Source organism: Trachemys scripta, chromosome 2 (genome assembly GCF_013100865.1).
Source record: "Trachemys scripta elegans isolate TJP31775 chromosome 2, CAS_Tse_1.0, whole genome shotgun sequence".
Taxonomy (NCBI): Eukaryota; Metazoa; Chordata; order Testudines; family Emydidae; genus Trachemys; species Trachemys scripta.
The window spans coordinates 52,353,477-52,365,748 of NC_048299.1; the positions used below are offsets into that span (position 1 = coordinate 52,353,477).

A 12,272-nucleotide genomic window follows, 5' to 3' on the forward strand; every position below is an offset into this window, starting at 1 on the left:
AAAATGACAGCTCTGGAGACTGAACTCTTCTACCAAACAGGTAGAACCTGGACGGTAGCAGCAGAGAGGCCACAGAGGGTGAGATGGGGAGCAATGCTCCCCTCTGCTTCTGACATATTTGGTAAAATTGTGTCCCCTGGCTAGTAGTGCTGCTGCAGCCCGAGGCAGCCCAGTGCCACACCTGTAGGTCTCCTCCTTCTGCCCACAGAAACTGGCAGCGGCAGAGCAGCTATTGTTGCTGGCCAGTGGGGGTGCTGCTGCCTCTGCAGGGCTACCCACTTGCTGCCTGGGTTGGGAGGGGATGCTGGCCCTGGGGTTGCCATGGGGGAGAGGAGAATAGGAAGGAGCTGGCTTTGGAGGTGCTGCTTGCGGGGAGGCAGCAGTGGTGGCCTGGGGAATGGCGCTGCCACTGCCAGGCCTTTTTCACTGCGCAGCCTGTGCAGGCCCCACCCAGGAGCCCAGACTCTGCCCCCATCTCCTAGTAATGCCTGAGGCTGTGCAGGGCAGGGCTCAACTGGCTCAGTCCCAGGTATCTGGCCAGAGCGAAAGGCCCAGCCCTGGCACCAAGGGCGCTAACGTGGAGTGAAGTGATGGCACAGAAAAGCACCACGTCCACCCAGCAATTCAACTGCACGGCTCTGGGTGAGATCTGGTAAGGCCTGTCCCCCCATCCTCCTTCACCTACCTGACTCCAAGCTCCTAATCCCTCCCTCTCCCCAGAGTGTCTACCACAATCTTTCCCTCTGTACCTGGTACTATTTGGTAAAATTTTAGGAAATGATTGGTACATTTTTTAGACTTCCACCCCCTGCCCCCACTTGAGGCCCCAAGTGGTACCCCTGGGTAGCAGTGTGCCTCAGCCACAAAGAGGGAGGAGTCTCTAATCCATGCTCATCCACCCCTTGGTCTCGCGGCCAAGACCACCACCAAGAGTGCCAATCAGTGCCAACTGTGTTGTAGTTTCTTGTTACGTGGTTTATCATTGGAATGGGAACACAAACTTTATTTCAAATTGACCATCTATTGGATAGTATCAACTTCCAGTCACTAACAACTTTGGTTAGATTCAAACTGGTGATCTAAAGGTGAAAGACTCTAAATCTTATTTCCACTTCCGGAGCCATCCAATTCTGGTGAATTATGTCCTATGTTTATTGGAAATTGAATTGTGCTGCTCTATCAACATGGGTGCAGTTTTTCTATAAATAACAAAAACAAATAACAAAAAAGACCATTACTTAATCTTTGTCTGAGTCATTCCTGAAAAGCTCCCCATGGTGCTTCTCAGGTAATCTCTTTGAATCATGAATCAGAGAGAGAACTCAACTTCTGAAATGCCACCATGACAAGAGATTCTAGATATCTAAAGAGAAGAGGCTATTGTCCCCTATTTATAGCTTCAGGCTGTAGGGCAATTTGACAAAAGGGAAACGAATGATTATGTAGAAGTTTCTCTGCCTCAGCTGTTGTTCTTGTTGAAAGGCGAGAGCACCCTGTTTCTCTTACTTGCTTGTAATTACTACCACACAACACATGCATTGTTCGGTACTAAACTCCTGGTACACAGCTTTATATACCTTTGGTGTACATGTGTATGAGCCATAAGCTCGTTTTCCATTCTTCAGAACTTTCTGAAACTGGGCTCCAATTTTCCAAGTTTGCTGCCTGAAAGGAAACTAGTTCTCAAAGTTTAAGCAAAACCATGTCCAGTGTTTGAATATGACAATACGAGAAATACACATTCCCTATTATAAAATAGAGGATCAACCACTCTTTCTGAGTAGCTGTACTGCTGAAGTGACTATGGGTAGAAGGTGGAAACTCAGTAAGAAAATTGTCCTCAATGTGGAGCTATGTCTTTGCATGTTCCAGTGAACATAGAGTTTGATTTAACTGAGGCTAAGTCTACATTGGCAATTGAACGACAAAACTTTTGTCTTTCAGAGGTGTTAAAAAACAACTTTGAAAGACAAAAGTTTTGCCGGCGACAAGTGCCAGTGTGAACAGCGCTTTGTCAGCAGGAGGTGGAAGTCACCGCTCGTTGGCGGTGGAAGTTTTTTGTCATCAGGAGAGCCTACAAACAGCGGCTACACTGCACGACTTTTAGCGGCATGGCTGTAGCGAGACAGCCATGTCGCTAAAAGCTGTGTAGTGAGGACATAGCCTGAGAGGCACCACTAGCTCTGCCTTAGCTAAGGGGGGCCTGCCCATGTTTTCCTTATAAATCTCACTTGCAGAGGTTTATCACTTGACTGTCACAGGGCAAATTGTCTCTATAATAAGAGTTCAACCCCCAGCTTTGACCTGTGCCTTGCTTCCTCCTGGTCAAGGGAATTGTAGGGCTTTTACCCTCTGGAGCAAACGTGATTGCAGGCAATAGCAAAGCCTGCTGGGAAAGGGGGCAGGACTACAAGAAGAGCTCACTTCTGCTCAGGAAAAAAACCTCTGGGAAAGGAGGGTTTACCTAGCAAACTACTGCCAAATGACCACAGTCTGGACAAGACCAGCATTAGTTCTCTGTAGAGAAAGACCTATGTTGCTTACCTGTCCCCATCCGCATGTGTGGCTGTGCCTCAGTTTCCCCACCAGTGCATCAGGGTTTTTTTTGCTTTTGCTATTGATTCAATGCTTTTGGCCTTCCAGCCAAGGCAAGAGTCCTCCTCTTTCAGAGTAACAAAATGTCCAGAAGTAAGCAAAACCCCACAGATTCTCCACCTTCCCCAGCCAACCTCCCAGTCTTTATGAAAGCCCTTCCCTTTGCTTGCAGGGGTTTCCAAAGACCCTTTTCCCCTTGCTGGTGGTTCTTCACTTTGTCTAGTCTAAACCTCCTATGCACTTCTACCCCTAAGCAGCAGGGGTTTCCAAGAACAGGGGTCTCCACCCCATCCTGAGCTGGCACCACAGGGGGTAGGCCTGTGCTCTTAACTACAAAGGAGCTGAGTTTTCTCAACCAAAGCCCAACCAACTTCACTGTTTCTCAGTATTCTTTCTGCAATGCCCATCTTTTCTAGGCCTCCCCCTAGGTTTCTTTAGCACAGTCCTTCCAGGCTTACTTTTAGAGCCCCTTAGTACAGTCCTCCCAGCCGCCTACCCTGGTTCTCTCTCTGCAGATAACCACTGTTGATCTTGTACAGATCGTGGTCACCAGCAAGCTCAGCACCGCTCCTCTCCCCTCTGCTGCTCTATTTCCCTTAGTCACTTTCCAAGAGAGCATGAGGAAGCTCTTTGTATAGACCTGCTCTTTTCCCAGCAAGCCTTGTTAGCCTGCAATCACATGCTTGCTCTGGGGACTACAAGCCCCAGAATTCCCTTGGCTTGGGAGAAAGCAAGTCACAGATCAGAGCCAGCACTGAGACTCTCTTAAAGCACCAGCTCATTCTATGAAATTGCTTATAAAAAGGTTATCAATCTACAGACGTAGCCCATAAGCCCCAATCTCTGGATCAAAAATATTTTTCCTCACTCAATTTGCTTTAAAGTGGCTCTATCATTTTTATGTGATTCAATCAGTATCAAAACTAGACATTTTCTGGTTTTAAACACTTTTTTTTACACCAATATATCTTTCAACATCCTTAACTCATACTGTGGGCCTATTTATATTCCGGCTTTGAAAAATAGGCATTCATTGTTAATGTCTATCTTTCTGAAAAACACTATGGCACAAATCTGGGAAGGGTGGTACATTGAGTGTCTGCTCCTGTTTCAGAACCTAACAGTCAAGGAAATTTCAGTACTTTCTAGCATATCAGAGCCCTAGGTGTAACACACAAGTGTCTACCAAACACAGGGATACAGGGCAACCATAAAATATGAGTAATAATCATGTAGCTTTATTAATGGATTTGTAAAATATAGAACAAGTTAAACATTGGATTAATTCTATAGCTGTAGGTGGCCTATTCTTAATCTCTGTGCTCAAAATGATTACCCTCTTTCTTTTCACTTTCTTTTGACATGGACACAGGAGGACTCAGTCAGTCAGTCAAACTCTAAACGAGATTTCTCCCTAGAGTATTATAATGAAATGTTTCCCATATACATTACCCTGCAGTGCTTCTACCAACAAAATCCAGGGAAGAAAAGAAGTGAGTAAGGGAAGCAGTGAGTGAATAAAAGATGTCAAGAAAAGGGAGAAGAGAAGTTTTTGACTGAACATTGCTTTGAGCAGCTGCAACGTTCTAGCAAGTCAATGCCAAATTTGCAAATCCAGTGAGAATATTCAGACAGTCTCACTGCATGTATTTCATATCAAGTTACTTTGCAAAAATCAATGTGAATTTTGTCATTGATTTCAATGGATGCAAGATCATACCTCGAGTCTGTGTGTGCATTCACTATTTGAAGATATCCCCATTTATTCTTTGCTCCAATTTAGCATACACCACTGTATTATTTTATTGATGACAACAAAGATGATACTGAAGGTTTGTGTGACATTCTATACCTTGGGGGAGCGTGCTGTAACTTCCTTATTCCTCATTTTCATATAATCGTGATCTTACATATAAAGCATGGCTTGTAAGGTATCAGGGAAAGGTTATGATCTGCTGAAAGTAATTTCTCTCTCCATATATGTATATCATGAATGCATATGAAGTTATGAGAATTCTGTAGTATGGTTGTCACTAAAACATGCTGTAAATTGGGGGAATCAGCCAGATATTAGCTCCCCAAAGGCAACAGCAAGGAAAGTAACCAACGCCTGGGCGGGGTGTCAATCAACCCATCAACAACCATTGTCCAGCAAGGGAGCTACAATGCAATGACTCACCTGCATGAGGCCACACCAGGGGAATTGTTCATCCTGGCTTGGAGAGACTCAGTAATTCTCAACTAACTCTGAAGGGAGGTGGGGCAAAGCCAAGAGGGGAGAAAGGACATGATAAAAGGGAGAGACATTTGCCATGCTCTTCCTCTCTCTTCCACCTACACCTACAGATAACACCATCTCCAAGCGACTGAAGTGCTGATCAAAGGGGAGAGCCTGGCTGAAGAGCAGCCAGCCTGTGGTGAGAAGCATCTAAGTTTGTAAGGACACTGAAAGTGTTAAGATCAGCTTAGAATGCATTTTGCTTTTATTTCATATGACCAAATCTGACTAATTATGCTTTGACTTACAATCACTTAAAATCTAGCATCATAGAAAATAAATCTGTTTGTTTATTTTATCTGAAGCAGTGCGTTTGGTTTGAAGCATGTAAGAAACTTCCCTTGGGAGAACAAGCCTGGTACATATCAATTTCTTTGTTAAATTGACGAACTCAATAAACTTGCAGCATCCAGCAGGCATAACTGGACACTGCAAGATGGAGGTTCCTAGGGTTGTGTCTGGGACCGGAGATATTGGCTAGTGTCATTCACTTGAAAGTAGCTGGGAGCAGCTTACACGCCAGAGGCTGTGCGTGAACAGCCCAGGAGTGGGGGTTCTCACAGCAGAGCAGGGTAAGGCTGGCTCCCAGAGTCAAGTATTGGAGTGGCCTAGCAGATCACCCGTCTAGATAACATCAGAGGTGAACATCATAGTTAGACAAAAAGTGTTGTCCATTACTTTTTCATCAAAGTTTTTTGCCTTCCCTTCAGGTCATCTTCCAATTGCTGCAAGCCTTTATCCTTGCCTTCAGACTATCATATTCTTTCAATCCCCAGAAATCCCAACACAGTGTTAAATTAGCAATAGGCCACATTAAAAATCCAAAAACTATCCCTATGATTAATAGTAAAGACAAACTGATAGTGAAGGTATCCATATACAGTGAAGAGACTGATTTGTTATATTTATTTCATTAGTGAGAATGTCAATCATGAGTTAGCCTTTTGAGCACAGATACCATGAGCGAAATCAGCTGTTCTGATGGAGGTATGTGTGGGGAGTGTATATATGAGCCCATCCATCCCTCTATTATGGAAAACCGTATAGCTCACAGTTACCTATTCTCAGGCTATTAGACACTTTAATAATGGCATACATTGTTAAAGAATAGCCTATGCACCATTTTATTTGTTTTTCAGAGATCAAGTATTCAAGAGATTATCATAGAGGGCACATTATATAATGATATCATTAAACATGTTTTGACATAAAAGGTTCAATAGCAACAGTAGAAAATTCTATGTCAAGTCATGAGCAAATATTTATTACCTGTAACCATAATTTCAGAAAGCCAATGTGCGCATTATGCCAGCAAGGTCTTTCTTTATGCAAATACTTTTTACCTTGTAATTACGGAAATCTGCAGTAACTACTGCATCAGAATCTTGTGTGTGCATGAGAGAGTGCATGTAATATACAAGAACAAGTGACGTTAAAATCCTGCTGTAATTGTTAACATCGTTGGACCCAGCAATGGTGAATTATGTCTTAATTTTAAGGAATAATTGTCATCTAATTTTTCTACTTGATGCTAAACTTAATGTTGGTCTTTGCCTCTTAATGTTTACAGAACACTGAGAGCATATTTCATATACATAATCCTCACCAGCACTATACTGCCTTTTTGTTCAGTATCTATTATATACAAAAGAGATGCTGAATACTCATACTAAGGAACCAAACGGTAGCAGCTTTACTTAAATCCATGCACAGTACCGTGCACAACAGAATGATTAAATGCTATTTGCTTTTTAAGGATGAATGAATCGATAGAAAAATAGATTGGATAACTCATTGGCACTTTAATGTATCGATAAAGGTGGGAGGAAACTAATAAATCATGCATTTCAAGCAGTTCCCCCATGCCCTTCCCTCCACACACCCCCGATGGAATGTTTGAGAACATAAAACATGCAGCGATGAGGTGCAGGTTATTTGGTACGAAGAACAACGTCAAGACTGCATAAAAAAGCATTTTACTTCAGACCCGTATTGTAAATTTATTGCAACACTGAAAAAGGTTGCCATTCTTGGACCTAACCATTAGACAGTCAGACAGTACCATGCAAACCATAGACAATAAGACCTGTGCTGCGATTTCCAGGCTGTTAAGAAGTCTCTCAGGGGGCTGAGAAAATGAAGACCTAAACAATTGCCTCCCAAATTATTATAATAGGGATTGTTTTGATTTCAGGTAGCAATGAATAGAAAGGGAACTGATAAGAGCATGTCCTTTCCTTAAGAAGACTAATTTAAAGCGTGACAAAATGAGGGATGTTGCAAATTTATAAATAACAACAAAATTAGAAATGGTTTTAATTGTGAAGTAGCAAGTTTATGTGTCAGTCTATTAATGTATGAAACAAATGAAAGGTGAGCATGTAAATTGTAATTAATAGACCGTTTTTCCTATTCCAGCATTAGTTTGGACATTGCCAAGGTAATCAAAGAACTGTACATTTTCAGAAGTAAGTCTGCTCCAGTGTGCATGATTAATTATGCATTAACCCATTTCTCTGAAGCCTCCTTCACTAAATCTTTGGTGGGAAATGCAGTTTATTAGGCATGTGGTTTGGTTATTTGTGTGCACTACTGCACATACTGCACTATTGGCCAATATGCAAGATGATTTAAAGTTTGGCATATTACAAAGATTTACTGTTGAGTAAAATGTTTTAATGTTTCAACAAACAACTCTGCTGACTAGTTTTGCAAGTAGCATTACCTTTATTCGCTGTCCTTTAACCTTTAGCCCTGTAGTCCTCACTCAGGCAAACCTGCATTGACTTCCCATCTTGCAAAAACTTGCACATGTGCGTAGTTATCTGCATGTGAATAGTACCAGTGATCCAACGGGACTTTGTGTGTGTGTAAAGTTACTCACATGGATCAGTGTTTGAAAGATTAAAGGTATTTTAGCACAGAAAAAGGATTTTAATACTGCTCAGTGGGGTTAAATTGCTGAGGAAAAATATTCATTAGAGTGGCAAGAAATGTTAAATGTAAAAGGCCAAGTTAATGGGACCTGTGAACTTCCAAGCTGTTATGTGATACACGTCAAATCAATTGTTGATCTGAAGATGCTTGGGTTCAAGAGGGCAACTACAGAATCTTTGGATTATGATCACTGCATTAGAATTAACTACAAATAAAATCTTACCAAATAAATCAAATTACCCAGAGCATTCTCTCCTCATGTTCCATGGCAGAATTATCCCATAAATCAGTAAATGGTAATGCATGCAACAAAAAGATGCCATATCACTGTATATAAACATCTGCTTTCCTCATGCAAAATGCCTAAAAAAAAGTGACAATAAATTTTTCTAACAGCATAATTTTACATTAGCTCAGTCACAGAAACCGTTATGCCAAATTCCAGAATTCTGTGAGTAGAGGATATTCTAAAACTTTTGAAAGATTTCTGGCATAAATATTCCAAAGCCAGCGCTGCTAATTTGTTTTCTAAGAACTAAACTACAGAGGCTTATTCCTTGCTGTGGTTCCTTGTTCTTCTGATAATGGAGGAGAATAGACCGGTTTTTGGAGGAGGTCCCACCAGTATTGGGGCTTGATTCTTGTGGGTAATTTTTATCTAGGGGAGGGAAAGAAAAACAAAACAGTTATCCCGTTAGCTAACTCAACTTCTTTATCATATTTTTACAAATATCCAAAATGACTGAACCATTTCAAATCTTAAAATGTAGCTTCTGAACCTTCAGATGACCAAGGATTGAAAGGTAGATATGGAAATACATTTTGTTACAACTGACATTTGCTTATATCATAAACAAATTAATTTATAGTCATAGTTACAACACATAAATTGTAATTATACAGGCAATCCATATTATTAATCATATATAATAAGAACATGGCAATATGCTTTCTTACTACAGGAGCATAAGATTTATAACCTGCCCTTTTATCACTGCTTGTCACTTGAATATTTTGCATAGCCACATGGTAAAAAGGAATTCAAAAGCAGGAAAGGATGCATTGTATGTTGGGGACACCAAGCTAGTTTCCCATTATTAAGATATACACTGTATCATAGCATGCCTTATTTATTCCCCTAATCAGATTGTTCTTCTCTTTTAACATGAGCCATGAGACTTAATTTCAAAATAACCATTAGGAATGAAAGTCAAAAGTTAACATAGAAAAAAAGGTCAAAAATGATGAACTAGCATTCTAATTTGTTAATTAATTGGTAATAGAACAGAATCAAATATTGAAAAGCCTGTTTAAAACACTTTGAAAGACTGCTCTAAAGCCATTCATTTTGATTTCTTTGATATAAAACTACGAATCACCTTAAATGAGACAACCTTAAAGTATATTATGTCTGCAATTTTCTCTAATTCAAGTCTAAATTAGAGAAGACATTTTATGAATGTATGCTATGCTCAAAGCTAATTGAAAGCAATTATCAAAGTGGCATTTTGTCTGTGACTTTAAGATACATTGTAATATAATAAATGATTCCCATTATGTAATAAAAAGGTCACATCTTGCCTTTGGGCTAGTGACACTAAGAGTTTTTCAAAAGCAATCTGAGACATTTTCTTTAGTGAACTACAACTAATACAAGAACCATCACTTATTAAATATCAGTTGTCACCTGCATAGTATCCACATCAGAAATGGGTATTTCTTTCAAAAGAAACACCGCCTCATTAAAAATTGCAAAAAAATCTCTGTCTTAAAGTGCATACCTGACATTTTCAAGGTAAAATGAATATTCTTCACTTGTCATTCACTAATAGTAATGAAACAAAAATGTACATCACGTAGAGAGACTCATTAAAATATAGAACAATCCTTTTCTTGGGGATGGAAATTTACTTTACAATCTAAGGAGACAGAAACATAAAAATCTCAATGGGAAGAGGGGGTTTATTTAACACTATGGGAATTTTAGCTTACTCTTCACATGTTCGTTGCACTGCCACCTAATATGTAACTTTAGTATGTTATTGTTTGTTGGCATAAAAGTTAGTGTATGATTCTCTTTTCCTCACAGTCAACCTAGCTTCAGGCACCAATCTGGGGACCAGATCAGCATAGCTCCATAGATGACAGCTAATAACCTGGCCCTGTGAATTTATCTCATGGGTTGCTGTCACTCATACATCATATGTAGGTGTTATGTTTGGGCATGGGGGTGGTGGGATGGCCTCTTTTAGGAACACACACTGCATCTGAGATGCAAATCTTCTTGTCTTTCATGGAATGCTGCAAATGCTATTTTCTTATGCTTTCCTGGAGACCGTGGGTTCAATGTGAACTGAAAGCACTGAGTGGAGAAACTATTTAGTTCTGTTGGGAGAATTTAATATGACCATTAGGTCAATTTGAATGTTTTTGTGATTATTTTGAAAAAGCAATGTACGTGGACTGATTATCGGAAAATTAAAGAAAAAATATTTCTAAAAGATGCAAAGTTAAGTTGCAGCTATAGGAAAAACATGAGAAAATGCTTCTGCTTGGAAAACTTTATATTTTAAGAAAAAAACACAAAACAAACAGAAAACAAAGCCCCACCCAAACAGAAACCGTAAGCAGCCAAAAATACTACCAGTAGTTTATGATGCATTTGATGAAAGGTCAGTATATAACACTATGGGTAAAATTCTGGCTCCACTGAAATCATTGGCAAAACTCCCACTCACTTCAATGGAACCAGGATTTCACCCTGTAAGTTTGTAGTCCGAATTCAGAAGTTTTACAGGGCTGAGACATCAATAAATGGCTCCAGGGAAAACGTAGCATTAGAAATTTAAAATCATTTTTGCAGACCTGAGAAGTGCAGCTAATGATATACTTGCTAAAAGGAAAACCTTACCCAATTTAAAGAAGAGCATAACTCTTAAAATTAGAGATAGTAATTGCTCCATATTTGAAGATAGTAATGTTTGCTAATAAATGAGAAGTCTGAGTCTGTCATATTAAACATGTTTATAAACACATAAATAAAACATAAAATGGGCATTTATTTTTTTCAGGAGCACGTCAGAGCTTCAAAATGGGCCTTGAAGCCACAGTAACACAATGCATCCAGTAAATGAAATGCACTAGGGAGTAATAAGTTTAATGTATTAACTGTGTTTCTTAGATCAAATAGTTTTCCTTTTATGTTATTGAGTTCTACAATGTGTGCTTGTTATATGTGTGTTCCTAACATCATATACGCTTAAATAAGAGGTCATCATTGCCCTTCCAATGAAAACAGAATGTCTTATAAATACAGGAATTAATCAAGACACTAACTAATAAGAAACTATAAATGATACTCCCAGTTTATGTTAAAATATTTGGATTAACAGTCAACTCTACACCTCAGAGGATACAAAGTTAAATTCAAATATGAACATAGTGAGCCATATACGTGGGTAACAGGTGGCCACTTGGCTCCACACTATCAGCAGGGAGGTTCACAGGATTATCCCACAGACTAGGGGTTTGTATGCCACTCTTCTCCCTGCTGCTGGGGCAGGCGTGACTGGGCAACACTATATCATAACTATTCCCAAAAGCGACTGAGGCCAGATGCAGATGGGCCAGAAAGAACAGCCCTTAAGGGTGCTCTAACACCATGGGTGGTGAGTATCATAGGCTGAGGGAGGCTGAGCGTCCCCAAACAGCCAAGCGTGGCCCCACCCACACTCTGCTTCATGCTGCTTCCCGCTTTGCAGCTTAGTCTTCACCCATGCCATGGCCCGGGGACGGGGGGCACTACCCACCCACCAAGTGCTGCGGGGCTTGGGGGACTGGGGCCGCACTGCCTGCCCATCTGGCGCGCCGGAGCTGGGGCAGCCTGGGGTGGGCTCCAGGAGAAGGGGCAGGGCTAGGGGCTAGCCTTCCTCAACAGGCAGTTCACAGGCTGCCCATGTCTAACACAGTGCAGAGGACTACCCCGCACAGAGAGGCCATAGGATAAGAGAAGTGCAAAGGTAAGTTTTAAGCTCTCTTTGTGTCCTTTCTCCTGGCTTGGGTTGTGTAAATTTGGGCCAAACCTCTCTGATCCCGCCCAATGGTTTTAAATAGCGCTGTATGTGACAGTTCTTTTAAACAATTTCTTAACAATATTATTGTGCAAAATGCAATCACATCTAATCAGTCTGGCATTAATTAAGCTCTAATAATATACTCTGGTCTCTCTCTTAAGTAGTGTGATCTGTTTCCCCTTTACACAGGTAGATTGAAAAACATTATGGTGTCACCATAATTCTTAAACATACTGCGAAAATGACAGAGCTGCAAAATTAAAATAAATGATTAATAGCATTTTTTTCATGTTTTGTACTAATAGGTATCACTGAGCTTTTAAATTAATAGAGCTGTCAAGCTCAGGGTTGTTACAGATCCAGCACAGAACTAAAATGGAAATTATGTA

General features: G+C 40.5%; 1 protein-coding gene across 2 annotated transcripts in view; it reads right to left on the reverse strand.

The window, feature by feature from the left end:
* Positions 1-5,456: 5,456 nt before the first annotated feature.
* The window catches only part of DGKB (diacylglycerol kinase beta), a 457,353-nt gene continuing 450,537 nt past the window's right edge, over positions 5,457-12,272 (reverse strand). For both annotated transcript variants that reach the window (XM_034760549.1, XM_034760547.1), the window contains one exon: positions 5,457-8,468. In XM_034760549.1, the coding sequence (XP_034616440.1) occupies positions 8,361-8,468 (108 nt within the window). In that variant the 3' untranslated portion in view covers positions 5,457-8,360. The remainder of the gene's footprint in view (positions 8,469-12,272) is intronic.